This window comes from Gorilla gorilla, chromosome 1 (genome assembly GCF_029281585.2).
Source record: "Gorilla gorilla gorilla isolate KB3781 chromosome 1, NHGRI_mGorGor1-v2.1_pri, whole genome shotgun sequence".
Classification (NCBI taxonomy): Eukaryota; Metazoa; Chordata; class Mammalia; order Primates; family Hominidae; genus Gorilla; species Gorilla gorilla.
Window position 1 is genome coordinate 212,530,970 of NC_073224.2, and position 19,632 is coordinate 212,550,601.

The following is a 19,632-nucleotide window of genomic DNA, read 5'->3' on the forward strand; positions in this document are numbered from 1 at the left end:
ATGGTGGTGCGCATCTGTAATCCCAGTTACTCGGGAGGCTAATACATGAGAATCGCTTGAGCCCAGGAGATGGAGGTTGCAGTGAGCCGAGATCACGCCGCTGTACTGCAGCCTGGGCGACAGAGGGAAACTCTGTCTCCAAAAAAAGAAAAAAAAATTATAAGTTATAAAACATAAAGTAACCTTCCCACCTCTTAAAAGAAGTTGTATATCTCTGCTATGGCTTGTTGATAAGCTCAGGGCCCCTCAAAGATAACACAACTGATCATAGTTGTTGACTGTATTTTCAAGGCTCCACTGAGGAACTAATTTCCTATTTTTCATGTTAATTTTAGATACGTAGAACGTCCTCTGAACTCCCAATCTGTTTTTCAGAACCATTTTATAAGGTACTTTTACAGAACAGCAAGAGGCTAAGGGCTATAGGCAAATGTGTAGTGTTTATTTTATTTGGAGTCTCGCTCCGTCACCCAGGATGGGGTGCAGTCGCTTGGTCTTGGCTCACTGCAACCTCTGCCTCCCGAGGTCAAGCGATTCTCCTGCCTCAGCCTCCCCAGTAGCTGGGATTATAGGTGCCTGCCAGCACGCCTGTCTAATTTTTGTATTTTTAGTAGAGACGGGGTTTCCCCATGTTGCCCAGGCTGGAAATGTGTAGAAATATTATCTTTTCTTCCAGGCTTAATTTTTTGCATTACACCTTTCAGTTTTATTCAGCCTGTTTTGAGTCTCATGACTGTTCACGTCTGTCAAGAAGACTCTATTAGTTATAGAACATATGCAGACTTCCTAAACTATGAAGAGTATTTCTCTGTCTCTAAGAGCAGTCATCTGCATATAGCCCAAACCGTCTTAGGGTATGTGTGTGTATATGTATGTGTTTGGGGGTTAGGGAACATGATCTTTAGTAGCCAGTTTTTGTGACCATTTACGTTACTTCTATGCACTAGTGACTTGGTTTCTTTGCTCTTTCCAGGTAAATATGCAGAGGACATTTTTGGAGAGCTCTTTACTCAGGCAAATACCTTTGCCTCTCGGGTAAGCTCCCTTGCTGAGAGGGTCGACCGACTACAAGTTAAAGTCACTCAGCTGGATCCCAAGGAAGAAGAAGGTAAGAAAACTGAGCTCAGCATTTGCAGGCTCTGCTGAGCAGTTTTGTAGAATTTTTTTTCCCTGATTTATTAAAAAAAAAAAAAACAACGTGAGGAGAGAAATCACAGAGACCTATAGAGTTCTGCTTTGAAATCACACAAGCCTGAGTGCTGGAAAGAGCCTTTTTAGCTCCACCACACCCCCATGCACTCCTTTCTCCCATTCCCCCAATTCCTTCTTTCTCAAATTTCCCCTCCCTCAATCGTATTTTGCTACCATAAAAGTACTTGGAAGATTCATTCCTCCTAAGGAGAGGGCTGCTAGATCTGGCCACATAGTAAACCTTTGTGTTGCCTCATTTTGTTCAGTCGTGAAACGACTGGGCTGCTGACAGCCTTGTGGGGCTTCCCCAGAGGGGGAGGGAAAAAAAAAGCCTGGCTGCGGACAGCCGCAGCCAAGAAGTGCAGCAGCTGAGGCCTCTCCGACTGGTGTGACTCAGTGTTTGCTCAAATAGCCTGTCGTCCATTTTCTAACGCCTTCCATCTTCTCTCAGTGTCACTGCAAGGAATCAACACCCGAAAAGCCTTCAGAAGTTCCACCATTCAAGACCAGAAGCTTTTTGACAGAAACTCTCTCCCAGTGCCTGTCTTAGAAACATACAATACCTGTGATACTCCTCCCCCTCTCAACAATCTTACCCCTTACAGGTAATGGCTGGCTAGTTCCTCCCTTTTTCAACCTATGGTTTAATAACACTAGATTTTTTTTTTTATCTGAAGCGGTTGTTTCCATCAGAGGATTGTATCTAAAAGCTTACTGCCTACCCCAAAGTTGTGGTAGTTTCTGTGGCAGCAGAAACTAAAATTTACACCATAAAAATTGTCACTTATTATTGTTTGGTTTCTGAAATTCATAGTGAATATAATACATATTGAAAGTTTACTGTAACCATTGCATGCTACAGAGTTTAATATCATATAAGCCAGGTCCATCTTGGATTCCATCCAAGGAATTTAGTTATTATAGAACCAAAAGGACTTTGTTACAAGGCGGTCCTACAGCATGGATCCCAGGGGCAACATTCTAGCAAGGCTCCCACTTACTTGGAAACCACTAGATTACCAGATGTTTGGGTGTGTTAGTGGGGCCAGCCTCTTGGACTGGCTGCTCTGGGCCCAAAGGGGTCTTTCCAAAGCTTAAGGAGTAATTCGCATTCTTCCAAATGAGCATCGTTCACTTTGTTTTGAACATCCTTTGGACATTTCCTTCTGTAAGGACCTACTCTGCTGTGCCTGGACTTGAAAAAGAAGGTAGCCTTATAAACAACTTAAAGCCCCTCTCCTCTAGTGGTTTGGTAGTTTTGTCATCCTGCAAAAAACCACTGAAGAGGGGCAGAAGGCGAATATTTATCTTGCTTACACCCATACATATCTTTGGAGCAGGTAAAAAGTAATTACAGATAGCTGGAGGCAGATGTCTTCTATCAGACATGGGTACACTGCAAGGTAGAGTGTGTGTGTGTGTACCCACGTGAAATTCAAGGACACCAGTCGGATTCAGGGAGCCTTCTCACACAGATATAAAGTACATGGCATCTATCCTTCATTTTACTTGTAAAATTATGTTTGCCCCTTGGCTTTCAAAGGGACCAGCATAGCAGGACAGAGGTTTGACTCTGCAGCCTCCGTTATTGAGTCTAGTTGGGTTTGGGCAGAGGGGTTGTGGGGCAGAAAGGGGTCATACAACTGATAATATTGTAGCGAGTATAACATAGGGTTTTTGTGGTGGGATTGCATAAACAAATGATATTAGGAGAATTTTATTCTTCAGTTAATGGTATTTTTCTTTTTAGCATACAGTGTCAGAATTAGCGTGGCCTCTCAGTTGTCTGAACTTGGCCTAACAGAAATGAGTGGTGGTGTATCTAACTCAGGAGAAGATTTAATATAGAAATTATTAACGTTTGATTTGGAAGTGCTTTCTGTGTTGTGATAGGATTGGAGGGTAGGGAATAGAATTGCCTTTCCAGTTCTTTTTAGTTCAGAATAATGTTAAGATAAATGTTCACTCCTAAGCACATCCTTTCTGGATAGTGAGAGGACCTTATCCATGCCAAAATGCAAGATTCCAACTAGGACCATTGAATCTGGCAGATAGCCCTTATATGGAAACTAAGTAGTTTACTCTGTCCCACTGGCACAGCCATTAATTAGAAGCTGGTGATTAAACCTTGTGGTCTTACAACAGCTGGCCATCTTTTCTCACTGGAGCCCTCTTGTGGTTGGGGGGTATGTGGATGCTGAGCTGTTCTAGAAGGGAGCAAGAAGGTGGAGTGCTGTGGTTGGTTTTCTGTGTGTGCAGAGAAATAACAGCTGTAAACACACACTTTTCACATATATATGTGTACATATGCATATACATGAACTCCCACATGTGCACACAGGTTTCCGGTGGGTGGGAAGCTACTGATGCTTCCTAGAGAGTCCTTGGGGAACTGGTGGGAAAAGAGGAACCAGTGGTAGAAATCCCCTCTGATGTACCAGGAAATCCGAATATCCTCAAGGAGATCTCTGTGGCCATGCAGATCATCAGAAGTAATCAGGATCCCTGCTGCTATCACCTGTACTTGCCCTGACAATGCAAATTCATCTACCAGGAATTGAAAGTAAGGCTAAGGTTCTTAAAAAGTCTGATAAGTAGAGAGGTGCCATTCGGGGGCATTGAAATGCTGGTATGGGAGAGGAGGTATGCAATCGATTCAAATGACTTCTTGATTCCTTGGTGTAAAAACTGCTAACTGGTAGGTGTTTGGAATATTGGATTTGGTTGGGAGCTCATCTGTCTACTGACAGCTACTTGTCTTCATTTCTATCCCAGGGACGATGGAAAAGAGGCACTCAAATTCTACACAGACCCTTCATACTTCTTTGATCTTTGGAAGGAGAAGATGCTGCAGGACACCAAGGATATCATGAAAGAGAAGAGAAAGCATAGGGTGAGGGGAAAGGGGCCTCTGTTCTCCACATCAGTAGGCACGATTGTGGAGGGGGATAAAAAGGAAGCCAGTGTTATGTGAAGTAATCATTTCAAGTGGCTGCTTGCTTGGATGCCAGGTGAAACTCTTAAAAAAATGTGTCCACACCAAGCACAACCGAGATGAAAGTATAAATCATACCAAAAATGTGTTTGTTCCCCCCAGTGCTATTAACAATTGAGTATATTCAGGCTGAGTTTTAGAAATTGACTTTTCTGTTCACCATTTATTTCTCTTGCAATTTGCACCTGACTCTGCTGGACACTCAAGCTAGGCTAGTCCCTTCTCCACCAGTTTTGCAGCTCATTCCTCAGAGATCAGCACAAGGTTCTGCAGTGTTTGATTTGCAACAGGAGCAGTTTAATGCCTTCGCTACTGGCTGGGCGGGGCTAGGGTGGGGGGATATATGTAGGTTTTGAAGATTCTCCCTCCCCATAGACTCTTCCTGGTATGTATGTGACCTACCAGTTGCAGCCTCAGTCCCATTAGCATGGCTGCCAGGAGGCCCAAGAGAGTGCCAGGGGCAAGAGCAGCTGCACAGGCGGAAAAATTCTTCATTGATTTTTGTTTTGTTTTGTTTTGTTTAAACTATTTCCTTATATGTGCCCCAGATAACTGCAGGTCTCATTACATCTCATCTCTCTTGACTGACCTTTGGAGCTGAGCAAATAATAAATAGCTGTTTACTAACATCTAGCAATTAGAGCTTTTCAAAAATGTGAATGAGTTATCCAAAGAGGAAGCGGGGTTCCCGTTGCTGGAGGCATTTGAGTGTGGGATTGAGCAAATGTTTCACCCGGGGATGGTTTGGATTAGATGGCCTCTGGGTCACTTCAAACCCAGTCATTCTGTAAGTTCTGTAGTTATTGTATGTTGTCTAGGCAGATTATCTCTTAGATACGCATCCATGAAGATGGGTAGAATTTTAATGAAGAACTTGGAAAATGTTCTACAAAGACCTTCTTGTTCCTTTTCATTATAGAAAGAAAAGAAAGATAATCCAAATCGAGGGAATGTAAACCCACGTAAAATCAAGACACGTAAGGAAGAGTGGGAGAAAATGAAGATGGGGCAAGAATTTGTGGAGTCCAAAGAAAAGCTGGGGACTTCTGGGTAGGTAATGCCTTTGTACTGTTGGTAGCATTCTTTGAAGGGGCTGGGGACAACAGTCTGACAGCTCTGGTGTGACACCTTTCACACCCCCTGAAGTCTGTCTCTGTGGCTTAGATCAATACCACTGTTAATCAGCTACTTTAAAGTGCATCCATCTGGTGATGAAAATTTGCTAAATAAATCAAGAGATTCAACAATTTAAATGAGGTGATTGGAGTGGTCTGGAAAAGAAAGCCCATGGCTCCTAGTGCCCTTACTCTGCGAGATACACATCTAAGGGCCCCAGAGGAAAGACTGGAAAGGAAAGAAAAGTGGTCTTGGGAATCCTTTGCCTCCAGAGCATTGATTTGAAGGTCATGCCTAAGAACTGGGCATTTCACTCTCAGGGCTGGGGAGGGCTAGGCAAGAAAGCTGTTCACATCACCAAAGCAACTTTTCAGTCAGCCTTTGTCAGTCATGGGAGAGAAGCTAGCCAAGGGACTGAATGCAGACCTCATAGACAGTGTGGGAAAGGTTGCTCGGCCAGTATTGAGGCTATATATCTCTGTGGAGAAATAAGAGGTGTCAGTCTGACCCCATTTCCCAATACCAAATCACACTGGAGGTTTAAAGGGGGAAAAAGATGGTTTTAAAGCTTGGTTTGATGCTTATCCTGGTGTCTGACCTGGTTGACATTCAAAGCCAAGTCACCATGACTGCTTGGCATGAATGTCGCCCTGGTTTTTTCTCTAAATACATTGCATCATGGCTGTCAGAGAACCATGCCAGCCCATGCTGGGTGTCTAGGAATGATAAAAGGAAAGAGTTGAGTTGTTCTTGCTTTTAGAAATAACTCTACCATGAAAATCTTGACTTTTAAAAATCTTGACACTTCTGACACTTGTTCTTCGTGGATTAAGAGATCTGCTTTAAAGAGTGATGAAGATGGTGAAAGGAAAAAATGAACCTTTTTCTCTACTGGGAAATCAGCCCTGAGGGTACCTTCATTACCTTCACCTCCCAGTAAAGGGGGACATTTTGTTCCATGGACCAATCCTGTTCAGACAGGCACTTGTCATAGGTTCAGTGACTCTAAGGCCAGAAGCTTATGTGTTCAGAATGCCAGCTACCCATGTGTGTCTTCTTTTTGTGGAGTAGGAAGATGAGGATTTGCCTTCCATTTTCCTGTTGTCCAGGCGGTTTGGAGTTGGGGCTTCATGGTTAGTCTATCTGGACATGCCTGTTGGTAAACCTATAAAGAGACATGCCAAGGCTCCAGGGCTCCAGGCCTTGGGGATTTTCCACATCAGAGCATCTTTTGATTCAGTTAGTTTTCTCCAACTCTGTTCTCCCTGGGGTCTGTTTTAGATGAGTTCTTTAGACCCCAACAATGGTGGAAAGAGGGGGAGGTGGAGCAGAGCAGGCCAGATTTTGCTAGCTGATGCTTGGTATATTTGTGCTTGTTTGAAGTTTTATTGTTGTTCACCCAGAACAAATTCACCCAAGGCCCAGTGCACTGAGGGACAGGTTTTCATGAGACAAGCCCTAGCACGCTACTTTAATCGTCAGCTCATTTTGTTTGATAAGAGACCTGGCAGAAAGACCACATTTACTACCACATAGCACCCTGCATTCATCCTCAGCTTGATTTTGCAATCCAGTGCCTCCTTGGCCTTCGAGCTCTCCAGAGGCTTGCTGACCTCAAAATCAGGCTGTGTGCCAGTCACGTGTTTGCAGCTCACTAGCCTCTGAGACTTGGCTTCACCCTTTGTCACAGGACAGACTTTGGGATTCAGGTATATCTGCACCTGACACTGGGGAGAGAATTTAAAAAGAACTGCTGGGTTTGACAAGGCCAACACTGGGCAAGGAACAGCATGGTTTTGATAATCTGGGTTGAATCCTGTTACTACAAACAATTCAGCATAAATATCTGGGATATATTTGACAATAGAATATTTAGTCTTAAAATAAAATTTCAGTGTAACAGAAAATATGTGGGAAATATACCTATTTTACTTCTTCCTAATAGCTTTTGTATCAAATGCATTTTTGTAGTACCTTTTAAGAAGAAAAAACCCACTCAGGCTCTTTAAATGACAGTTTTTGGCATTCGGTTCATTGTCAGGTATCCACCCACTTTGGTGTACCAGAATGGCAGCATTGGCTGTGTTGAAAACGTGGATGCAAGTAGCTATCCGCCACCACCACAGTCAGACTCTGCTTCTTCACCTTCTCCTTCCTTCTCCGAGGACAACTTGCCTCCTCCACCAGCAGAATTCAGGTAAATGGTGGTACCTACTCCATGCACTATTGGTAGTTATACACTTGAGAACAAAAGAATGGACCAGGAGCAGTGGCTCACGCCTGTAATCCCAGCTCTTTGGGAGGCCAAGATGGGAGGATCTCGTGAGGCCAAAAGTTCAAGACCAGTCTGGGTAACATAGCAAGACTTCATCCCTACTAAAAATCAAAAAAATTAGCCAAGCATGGTGGCAAACGCCTGTGGTCCCATCTACTCAGGAGACTGAGGTGGGAGGATCGCTTGAGCCTGGGAGGTTAAGGCTGCAGTGAGCCATGATCATGCCACTGCACTCTAGCCTGAGTGACAGAGCGAGACCAAAAACAAAAACAAACAAACAAAAAAAAAGAGTTAAAACCCTAGGTCAAGACCACTAAAATAACTTCAAACAAGACTGTCTAGATAATAGAAATAATTAACACTGTATGTATATGTTGCTTAATTCTCATAGGAGTCCTCTTTTGAGGTAGGTACTGTTACTATCCCCATGTTACAATGAGTAAACTGTGAGGCACAGAGGGGTCAATGAAATGACCCAAAGGTCACAGCCAGTAAGGGCAGAGCCCTGATTGGTCATTTGAACTCCAGAACCTATATTCTTAACTACTCCTGTTTTGCCTATACCCAAACAAATGGAAATCACCAGCTTCTTTCTTGTTTTTTCCTTAACTTTATTTAATTTATTTATTTATTTATTTTTGAGACGGACTCTCACTCTGTCACCCAGGCTGGAGTGCAATGGCGCGATCTTGGCTAACTGCAAGCTCCGCCTCCCGGGTTCACGCCATTCTCTTGCCTTAGCCTCTCGAGTAGCTGGGACTACAGGCACCCACCACCACGCCCAGCTAATTTTTTGTATTTTTAGTAGAGACGGGGTTTCACCATGTTAGCCAGGATGGTCTCGATCTCCTGACCTCGTGATCCGCCCACCTCGGCCTCCCAAAGTGCTGGGATTACAGGCATGAGCCACCATGCCTAGCCTTTTCCTTAGCTTTAACTCATCATGAAATGAAGTGGTACAATCTGCTGTCCATGATATAGTTAGCAGTTACCTTGCCCAGTTGTCTAGGAACCTAGCATAGAGTCACTTCCTCTCTTAGTGCTTCTGGTTAGTTTCACTGCTGTGTCAAATCTCCAGAAACAATGAAACAAAGGGAAAAGGGGGATGAAACTCCAAATTCGTCCATTTTGATATTTGTGCATGTCCCTGGCAGAGGTGTACAGTGGAAGTGTTAGGCAGTAATGACTCAAAAGAGATCTGAGAATTGTTCAGATTGCACTGTTTTCTCCGTTACTTTTGTCCTTTCTGATGCCTGATAAATGAGAGCTTTGAAAGGTGCACTTTTCTCCTTGGGTACTTCTTAATTAGAGATTGAGTATGTTGAGGACCTCTCGGATGGAGACCTAAAGCTGTGCTGTCCTCCTTCTCTCCCCTCATTCTTCTTGGCCCTAGAAACCATTAATCCCAAATCTCCTTCTGCTTCCCAAATCACTTCCTGCTGGTGGCCCTGTCAGATGCAGCTAAGGCTGGAAGGTCTGTGGAAAATTCCAAAATGGCTGCTTTTCTAAGGAGTAGCTGTTAGTGCAGGGTAGATACAAAGGTGGAAAAAGAAAACCTTCAGCTTCACACATGGCCTGAGACCTTGCAGCTGCAGCCGAGCAAATCTGATCCCAGGAGAGGTGTAGCTTTAATCCTCTTTCAGGCCTGGGTCAGGAGTCTGGTGGCACATTCATTTCCCATCTCTGCAGATTATCGGATTGAGATTCATTCTCTCTCAAGATTTCCCCACATGAGCACTGAAGATGCATTCACCTAAATCTATATCCCACTCAGGTGTGGTCAGCCTGGCTTGGGTTTCCTGCCCTCTCCAATGCTGGTGAATGTTAATAGCCTGAGAAACAGAGCCTAGTGTGTGGGTGGTGTTTGAATTTTTATTCCAGTTCTTTCTTGCGTGCACCCTTAAACTGGCTCCAGGATTAAACTAGCAACTGCCATGGACCATCCTTCTTAGAGAAGGGGAGGGAGGGTGCGTTCCCCTTAGAGCTGGAAAGGCAGAGGGGGCCGAAGAGATGTCTCAGCTAGCCTGTACCTGATAGAGGAATCTCAAGTCCACTTCTTGCAGGTAGTTTTACTCAATCTGTCTATCCTCCTCTACTGGTGGGAAGCTCATTACCTTACAAGGCTGCTTATTTCATTATTGGTCTGTTATGACCATCTGTAGGCTTTTCTTTCTGTTTAAGTGAAAGTGAAATGGTATAGTCAACCAAGATAAACCTCGGCCTGTAGACAAGGCTAACTGTAGATAGGTGTCTGCATTCTAAGGGTGATGGTGAGTCTTTTTTTCTTTGGCCTTCTAGTTACCCAGCGGACAACCAAAGAGGATCTGGTTTGGCTGGACCCAAAAGATCCAGTGTGGTCAGCCCAAGCCATCCACCACCAGCTCCTCCTCTAGGCTCTCCACCAGGCCCTAAACCCGGGTTTGCTCCACCACCTGCCCCTCCGCCACCTCCGCCTCCAATGATAGGCATCCCACCTCCACCACCGCCTGTAGGATTTGGGTCTCCAGGGACGCCTCCACCACCCTCACCTCCATCTTTCCCACCTCACCCTGATTTTGCTGCCCCTCCACCTCCTCCTCCACCACCAGCAGCTGACTACCCAACTCTGCCACCACCTCCCTTGTCCCAGCCAACAGGAGGAGCACCTCCTCCTCCCCCTCCTCCTCCTCCTCCGGGGCCCCCTCCTCCCCCTTTCACTGGTGCAGATGGCCAGCCTGCTGTACCACCACCGCTTTCTGATACCACCAAGCCCAAGTCCTCCTTGCCTGCCGTGAGCGATGCCCGTAGCGACCTGCTTTCAGCCATCCGTCAAGGTAAATTTCAGTGGTGGGTCTGGGACTCTGGAGCCTTGTCTTTCTGAAGCTGGGATGACTGATTGGGGGATGGGTGAGGGGGTCCCTGTGCCCTTCCCAGGAAACGGCTTTCACTGGGTGGGGAGAGATTGGGACATTAGGCCTGGGAGCAGCCTGAGAAAAGGCTTCACCCTAAAAATATGGAGATTTAGATTTCTTTCCACCTTGGTTTAAAGTAAAGGATTCTTCTCTTTTTTTTTTTTTTTTTTGTGGGGGACGGAGTCTGGCTCTTTCGCCCAGGCTGGAGTGCAGTGGCTCGATCTCGGCTCACTGCAAGCTCCGCCTCCCGGGTTCACGCCATTCTCCTGCCTCAGCCTCTGGAGTAGCTGGTACTACAGGCGCCCGCCACCACGCCCGGCTAATTTTTTTGTATTTTTAGTAGAGACGAAGTTTCACCGTGTTAGCCAGGATGGTCTCGATCTCCTGACCTCGTGATCCGCCCACCTCGGCCTCCCAAAGTGCTGGGATTACAGGCGTGAGCCACCGCGCCCGGCCAAAGTGAAGGATTCTTAAGCTGGGATCTTTGAAGTCCTTGGAAATATATGCTTATGTGTGTTTGCATGCATTTTTTTTTCCTTGGGGAAGGATCCCCATTTTTCATCAGATTCTCCGAAGGGTTTTGTGCCTTCAAAAAAAAACAAGAATCACTGTCCTAGTGGGTCCTTGTTCAACTGGACTCAGCAACCCCCCAGCCTTCTCCACTGCTCTGCCCTTCATGTCTTCCTTCCTTGCCCCCTGCCCTCTTTCTAACTCCTTTTTTCTCCCATTTTCTTTTATCTCCTCTTTTCTCCTCTTCCCTCCCCTCCCCTTCCCTCCCCCTTCATCATCTCACCCTCCTGGAACATTGGAGCATTTATTCTATCAGGGGCCAGGTCTGGTCCCAGGGTGTTATCGTGGTTTGTTCTGTTTGTGATCCTCAAAAAACTTCTAATCTAGAGAGGACAGTCTATGGCAGCTGAGCCCCATTATAATTGATGGAATTGGGCAGGCTGAGGGTCTGCTAGATGGAATGTGGTGGCTGCTCCCCACTTCAAAGCCTTATGAGAAGTCCTCACCAGCCTGAAAGTGTGTAAACCAGAAAGGACAGCAGGCTGCCTTTCAGACACACCTGTGACATCAGGGCCATCCATTTCATAAACTCATCTTCTTCTGCTTTTCCATAACAACCTTCTTTTTCTCTGTCCTTTCCAATACCCCTTACCCATTGGTGGCCACTCCCTCTTACCCAGTTCCAGATGGATTCCAAGGCTGAGGACACGCCTTCCTCACCCTTCTGTCTCTTTGCCACTAGGTTTTCAGCTGCGCAGGGTTGAGGAGCAGCGGGAACAAGAGAAGCGGGATGTTGTGGGCAATGACGTGGCCACCATCTTGTCTCGTCGCATTGCTGTTGAGTACAGTGACTCAGAAGATGACTCCTCTGAATTTGATGAGGACGACTGGTCCGATTAACTCTGCCTGCCTGCTGCCCACCTTCTTTTTCTTTCCTTCCTACCTGTCTTCTTTGATGCCAACCCCAACAGACCCGTAGGGGAGAAAAGGGAGGAAAAAAGTAATTTTAAGGGGCCAAAGCTTTCCCTGAAGCAACCAAAGATATATCCAAGCGCTTCCTCCAAGTCAACATGTATTTCCTCTCCCCATTTTCAGGCCCTGTGGGGCTCCTGAGGTTCAGTAGCTGGGATGTTCCCTCTTTCCTTCAAGTGCCTGTTGCATATTGAAAGGAAGGAGAAATCCCAAAGCAGATTCCTTTGATCGGGTTTCTGTTGGAGATGGGGCCTTCCCTTAGGAGCCATATTCAACTACAGCCTTCTAAAACCTGTGCCCTCAGCCACTTCGAATGCCAGCCACCTTCTGGTTCTAAAACGGGGAGTGGTCTGAATGAACACAGCTGACCCCTTTCCCGTGCACTGAAAGGGCAGAGTAGGCCGAAGGGTCCAACGGCCAGACTGCCTCACCCTCTGCCCTAATCAGCAGGGTGGGCCTGCCTTTTGCTAAGTGATCTCTATGCCTGGGATGCCCTTTATTCCAGGAGGCATCAAGCCTCTAAAGAATGTCTCACCTCCTCTGCCCAAAAATGATGCCTTTCTGTAGGCTGGTGTTGTTGCCTCCCTCCCAGGATCCCTTTGGTGAGTATGGTGTTCAGGATGCACCACCACCACCTCTAGATACCTTCAGGCAACACAGCCCAGTTTTAACCTCTAGTATCCATGACCAAACTATCCCTGACACATGAGGACAGGGGCCTCTTCTGGCTGTCAGGAGCAAAGCCTGAAGACTTGGAGCTGCAGGACTGGAAGAACAGTGGAGCCCCGTGGGTCCTACCCTTTAAGGATGCTGAGGCCTAGAGATGGGAAGTGACTTGCTTAAGGTCACACAATTGGATAGTGACATAGCTAGAGCCCAGAGTTCCTGATGCCAAGTCACCTGTGCTTTCTGGGACCAAAGAATGGGAACCTGCTGGAGTCCGGGCAGAGCTTTCTCAGTTGTATTGCTACTCCAGACCTCACCATAGGTTGGGGTCCCAGTAGGAAGGCTCAGGGTCTGTGCCAGCCCTGTCGGTGCTGCTCAGACCTTCATAGCCTCTCTTGTCATTCTTTGTTGCCCCTTTTCTGTCACCAGCCAACCACATAGCCTTGGGACCAGCCCCTCTGGGGGACCAGAAGTAGTGAGAGAAGGAAGGGGATAGGCAGCTTTGACAGGTGCTGTTTTCAATTCCTCTGCAACTCCTCCCCCTTTTATTTCCCCAATTTAAACAAAGATTCTGCCAACTGTGGAAACTTCAGTCCCTCAGGCTGGCAGCCATGCCAGTACCTGCCTTGGGGGGTGGGGGGCTGGCAGCCGTGAAGCAGGCTAAAAGGCAGAGGGGCTCCAGGTCCTGTTTCCAGCTCCCCTCACTGCACATGGTGAAGCTCCCTCCCTCCCTCCCTCCCCGCTTTTCCCAGAGCTAATACACAGGTGCTATTATTCAGAAAAAAACTGGTCAGCTCTAGCCAACAGTGAGGTTTCTTTTCTTCTGCCCTAACTATTGTGTAGCCTCTTATGCTGAATTCGGCTTCTGCTGGCTTCTCCGGCTTTCAGAGCCCTGAAACAAAGAGAAACAGGATCTGTCCCTACCCAGCACAGCAAATGGTTGTAGTAATTGCCAAAGCCCTCATAAAGCCCTCCGGCTTGAGGAGAGAGTGTATAGTCATGGGTTCTGCCTCTGTGCCCTTGCTGGCCACTTCTCCTCTGCCTTCTTTCCTGGAACTCAGGGTGTGGGGACTGAGCCTGTAGGGGACAGCATGCCCTCTTGCTGTGGCCACTCCCAAGTGTGCCCTCTTCCCTCTTTACACATCAGGTGTCTCTGGCACAGGACTTGGCACTAAGCTCCATGCTGAGACACCAGGCTATGTGGGCCCCCACCTTGTTTCCCAGCCTGCACCTTAGAAGCCGAAGGTGCTTTCATCAGAACCCTAAAATGGCCGTTGAAGGCGCCTGGGCCGCAGCCCAGCAGTAGTTGGAGAGGCAGGCAGAGGGCAGTGGTTCTCCCAAATAGGAGACCTGGGGCCTGGCCAGGCCAGGGTTTGGGCCTAATGGCTTTGACTAAATTACCCCCATCCTCCTTGCCTGGAAAAGGGAGAGCTAGAGCCACTCACCATCATTCTGCTCTGACCTTGAAGGGGGCGGTGTTGGCCTGGCTTCTGGAATGGACTGAGTCCATCGTGGAAAGGGCTAGGGGCAGGAGGAGGTGGGGAGGGGCACTGCCTGCGGAAGGTAGGATTAGATCATTAGCTCAGTGACCTCCTAGGGTTTCGATGTGCTATGTTCTCATCCTACAGTTGGTTTGGTAATGATCTGCAAGTCCCAGAGAGCAACAGCACAGCTCTGCCTGACGCTCTCATTAAAATCTATGCAGCCAAGCTCGGCACTTTGTAGCAGCCGGCCTTGCGAAGCCTCCTCAGCTCGGGGGGCCGGCGACCCAGTGAGCCGAGAGGCCCTCTGGGCTCCACTTATGCATATGCACCAAAAAAAAAAAAAAAAAAAAAAAAAGGCTTCTTTAGACCCAGAGCCCTTTAAGATGATAAAGGACCCAATGCAGGTAATCCTGTTTTTGGACTCACGTAATGTAGAATGCAAAGTTTAGTGATTATTTAATCTGGGCCTAAGCTAGTGAGATTATGGAACAATGGCCCATAAGGACTCCTAAGCGCTGAAGCCAAGGAGCCTCCTCCCTTCCTGGTTCACCCCGCACAAGGGACCTGCCCCCATTCCTGTGGCCCTGGGGCCCAGCTTCCAATAGTGTCAGAAGCGACTTGTGGCTTTGCCTTGGTTGTGAGATGGGTACATTCCAAAGGAGCAGCCTGGGGGAGGGGGCAGGCTCAGCCAGCCCTTGGAGGCTCAGAGCAGCTGGCCCAGGCTCCAGCTCGCCTCCAGTGGAAGCCCGAGCGCCCTCAGAAACGACCCTGGCCAATGTCAACGCAGAGCCGAGGCAGTGTTGTCAGGGCTAATGTGAAATCTCTTCCCGTGGCACCCATCCTCTGATTCTGCAGTGCCAGCTTGGACAGATTGAGGTCTCTGTGGCTTTGGTGACCCTGCTTAAGCATTCCCACCGTGTCCCAGCTCTGCTCTAGGACTGCCTCCCACTGCGGCCCCTCACCTGACCTCAGGGCATGGGGAGGGAGGGAGCCAGTGCTCCAAGGCCAGGGGGCTTTGCTCATGAGAGATGTCAGGCTTCTTGGGGGCATCAGGCTTTGAGCCCTGCTGGGGTCCAACTGACCTGGGACCAGGTGTCGCGCAGAGATGTGCCTCATTCTGTGCCTCCTACCATGTTCCCTTTAACTGTGCCTCAGTGTGGGTTAGGGAACAATTTTGTTACTGTATTAAGTTTATTCAGTTAATTCACTTGAGGAACTAACCAGTTTTTACTTTCTGTCTAGAATGATGTACATGTAGTAGAGTAAGCCATAATGCTCCCAAAGTGCCTTGTTTTCTCTGATACAGACATATTTATAAGGACATATTCCTGTGGGTTCTTGGGTGTGTTTGCCACATCAAGATTTTAGGGAAGGGGGGTATATGTGTAGTAGGGATGCCGTTTGAAAACAGGCACTCTTCCCCTGAGGATGGGAAAGGAGCTCTTCAGTTGGAGATCTAGGCAGTGGGTTAAGCCAGACCCCTAAAGTGACCCTTTCCTCTTCTGCCCTATTCTTCTCAGACCCTCAGAAAGACATCCAATTTTTTTAAATCCCTGTAGCTCCAAGCCTGGTCTCATTTGCTTCCCTTCCAGGCTCATCGTGTGTATACCACATTTGTGCCCCACTGACCTGAAGGTTCCATGTAACTGTATACACATGAATACTTAAATGCCAACATTTAAAATAATTTGATAAAGTCTTTGTAGCCACTCAACCACCTCTGGTGTTTGTGGTATTGTTTTAATGGGACAAGAGATTAGAAGGAAATGACACTAACAGCCACAGGTGGTGGCCAGAGCTCAGGAGGGGCTCCAGTGTGGGTGGGCCTAAAGGGCAGGAGGCTTTTGGGTGCGGAAAGTGCACTGTGTGCAGAGGTGGAGAAGGCTGGAAACCATTTCAGTTTAGGAGGAGACCCAGGTTGGAGGACCTGCAGACCCAGATACCCAGTCCCCTTCTCACCATGAGAAAGGGGGTGTGCTGGGGCCTCAGGAGGCAATCTGCTGGCAACTGTTTGCATCAGGCAGGAGAGGAGTACAGGCTGAATGCTGATGCTGCGCCCAACATCTGGCCGGCATCTTGTCTGCCTCTCAGACCCAAGCAACTTACCTTAAATAGAACGATTTACAATGGAATCCGATAAAAGGTTTAGGCTGCTGCACGCCCCTTCTCCTGCCTGAGGAAGGCGAGGGGGCTGGGTTTGTATTCTGACCCAAAAAATGACCTACCCAGGAAGCAACGGTTGTTCCGAGCACAGCTGCTGCGGGTAACTGTCCCTGGGGGTAGTTTATGAGCAGACACCCAGTTCCGGGCCCAGCAGACACAGTGTAGTGGCCCCCGGGAGAGGGGCGGGAGCAGAGTTGGTGACTGCGGGTCACGCCTGCTGTTTGGAGAGAGAGTCACCCACTGGCATCCCAGGAGAGGGGGCAGAAGTTTTGAATTGTCAGCAACTGCTGTGCCAGCCGCTCTGAGCTCATCGCTGGAGGTGGTGGTGCAGAGAAGGGGGCCGCGGAGCCAGTTCGCCCTTGCAGAGCCCCTTTGCTCCACCCGCCTGCTCAGGCCTGTGTTTAGTCAGCACTTGGCTTCCCTAGGCCGGTGACTGATAGGCAGCCAGACGCCCGCCCTGGCAGAAGACAAAATGGTGGTTCGGGAGCCGCCCTTGCTAGGGAATTGGAGGGAAGGAATGTGGCTCTGGGAAGCAAGAGGCCTGAGCTTGAATTCTGGCCCTGCCACTCGAAAGCTGTGACCCTGTGCAAGTCGCTTCACCTCCTTGGGCTGATCCTGAGAAGAATAAGCATTTATTGAGCGCCCACTACCTGCCAAAGACTGCATATCTTTTATTTCATTCTTAAGAGGCAAGGGTCCCCCATTTTACACAGAAGAGAAACAGATTCACAGTTGCCTAAGATCACATAGCTGGCCAGGAACAGAACGTGGTTCAAACACAGGCCTCTCTCTAGCCAGAGCCCAATGCTCTGTTTGCCATGCAACTGAAACAGCTTAAGAGTCTCCACCCAAAATCATTGAGGGCTTTAACGTTGTAGGGAGCCTGTTAAAGGTTTCCATTCTTACCTGCCCCACTCCCTGGTGCCCAGTTTTATAAGGGCAGTGAACGGTGATGGTCATTTTTGCTCTCGCTTTGAAATCAAGTGAGCTTGGCTGAGGGCCTGGCTATCCCAGACCTTTAGAGCAGGAAGTGCCTGCACCCTTGGCTACCTAAGAAGAAAGTGGGTTCCCTATAGGTATGGGCTGGGGCTTCACAGAGACACGTGAGTGGGCACACGAGGACCGGTGCACATATCGTGCACAGATCCCTGTTGTTTGCACAAGGACACAAACCAGCACATGATTACAGGAACCCATAATCGCGGGCAGCCCTCACACATTCCTCAGGAGCCGCCCTCCCTACTTGCTGCCTCCACCAGTTCCTCACTGCCCCCTCCTGGCTGCCCAGTGGCCAGGGCAACCTGGCACCATTTCCTGGAAGTTCTGCTCGGGGCTAGTTGTCAACTAGTTCCCTCCTAGATCATGGGGCTGGGAGCAGTTTCAGGTGCTCCCCCTGAACTGCCCCTCAGCCCCAGGAGGTGTGGGCGCTTAGAGGGTGCTCTTGAAGCTTAAGGACAAAAAGCCTTTCATGGGCCAGGCGTGGTGGCCTACACCTGTAATCCCAGCACTTTGGGAGGCCAAGGCGGGTGGATCACTTGAAGTCAGGAGTTCAAGACCATCCTGGCCAACATGGTGAAACCCCGTCACTACTAAAAATACAAAAATTAGCCAGACTTGGTGGCGTGCGCCCGTGGTCTCAGCTACTTGGGAGGCTGGGGTACAAGAATCGCTTGAACCCGGGAGGTGGAGGCTGCAGTGAGCTGAGATTGTGCCACTACACTCCAGCCTGGGCAACAGAGCGGGACTTCATCTCAAATAAATAAATAAATAAAAAGCCTTTCACATCCAAAGGAATCTTTTATGGGAGAATTGCCAGTCCCTTGATGACAGGGAGAGCGGTTAATATTTGGGGCAAGGGGTCCTGCCTAGCTGCCTTCCCTGCCTTTACCTAAGAAGCTGTCCGTGCATGTCCACGGTATGCACACACGAGCTCACACTGCACACATCATTAAAAAGGAGCAGACTTCCTGGCTGAGAAGTCAGAGGTCAGATCTAGCTCCCACCTTGGGCCTCAGCTTCCTCACCTATTCAACAAAGAGTTGACTGTGATGATGTATGTAGCCCCTCCACTCTGGCGTTGCACCATCTTGGGAACTGATGCCGCTCCCAGAGTGTGTGTCTTGGAAGGATTACAAATACAACGCCTTTTGTTCTATTTTATAGATGAGGAAACAAGATACAGAGAGCCACAGCAACTTGCCTGAAGTCACACAGCAAGCTAGCAGCAGACATGGAAATAGAAACCTTTTTTCCGATGCCCTAGACTGCCTACAAGAGAGCAGAACACCTTGTGGGCTTGAGCCACAGCCAAGGAGACTGAAACTGCAAGGGAAGCCAGAAGCTCTGGCCTTTTGTCTTGGAACCATGACAGGGTCCGTGTGGCTGCCTGAAGGCTTAGGGGGAGTCCAGAGGAGGTCCCAGGACCTCTCCCCAGGAGGCTGGGGAGAGACAGGTTGGAACTTGAGTGGGTTCCATCACTCCCTATCCCCACCAGTAGACTGAGCAAACCTCAAGCTTTTATGTAAAGCCAGAGGCTAGCTAAAGAGGGTTCTCCCTAGCGTGCGGCCATTTGGTAGCTTGTTCATCAGGGCATATACACGCATGTGAGCGGTGTGCATGGATGGATGTGCATGCATATCTGGACTCCACACGTATAAATCATAATGTGGATAGTAGTTGGATGTTGGCGCATGCCTGCAAGCACACTTAGAACCTTCATGGGCATGTGTAATGTGTAAGTGTATGTGTTTGTGAGCCCATATACATGCAACTGCATTCGCGTGTTTGGATGTACATATGTAAATGATGTCTGCATATCTGGCGGGTGACTATGAACATACGAAATTTTGCTTGCATGCATACTTGGTACATTTATGAGTGTACTTGGGTCTGTGCCGATGTTCACCTGTTAGTGTGCCAAGTGGGGTGGAATATGTCTGCACACATGGCTGGTGAGTGTGTGTAAATGTGCATGCAGGGCTGGCTTCAGGTGACTGTGTAGATAATGAATCATAGGAGTGCCCTCCCAAGAGAGTATGAAGCCAGTGTTCTGCCCAGCCCTGGAATAGGGGGTGCACTGCCTGGCTCCAGCCAGTCACAATGCAGGGCTTGCTGTACCCCCACCCTCACCCTCAACATGCACAGTATTCCCTAGACCCATCCTGCTTGGCCAATTTGCAGCCTCTTGCTCCCAGCTCCTGAGAAGGCCTGCAGCAAAGTCAAGGGGCTGGTGGCCAATTAGCGAGGGGGTTAATCATGGATCGGAGGCCCCCCGGGGGGCGGGAAGCTGAAGGCAGGCATTGGGGTTGGCAGGGCCATGAGCTGCCTGTGATGACGCAAGGGGAGAGGGGAGACAAGGAGCGGAGGTTG

General features: G+C 48.5%; 1 protein-coding gene across 3 annotated transcripts in view; it reads left to right on the forward strand.

Annotated features, from left to right (window-relative positions):
• The window catches only part of WASF2 (WASP family member 2), an 84,252-nt gene extending 68,438 nt beyond the window's left edge, over positions 1-15,814 (forward strand). For all 3 annotated transcript variants that reach the window (XM_019013606.4, XM_063701273.1, XM_055389281.2), the window contains exons 3-9: positions 974-1,108; positions 1,643-1,796; positions 3,967-4,084; positions 5,106-5,236; positions 7,344-7,499; positions 9,876-10,390; positions 11,721-15,814. In XM_019013606.4, coding sequence (XP_018869151.1) covers positions 974-1,108; positions 1,643-1,796; positions 3,967-4,084; positions 5,106-5,236; positions 7,344-7,499; positions 9,876-10,390; positions 11,721-11,878 — 1,367 coding nt within the window. In that variant the 3' untranslated portion in view covers positions 11,879-15,814. The remainder of the gene's footprint in view (positions 1-973; positions 1,109-1,642; positions 1,797-3,966; positions 4,085-5,105; positions 5,237-7,343; positions 7,500-9,875; positions 10,391-11,720) is intronic.
• Positions 15,815-19,632: the final 3,818 nt, after the last annotated feature.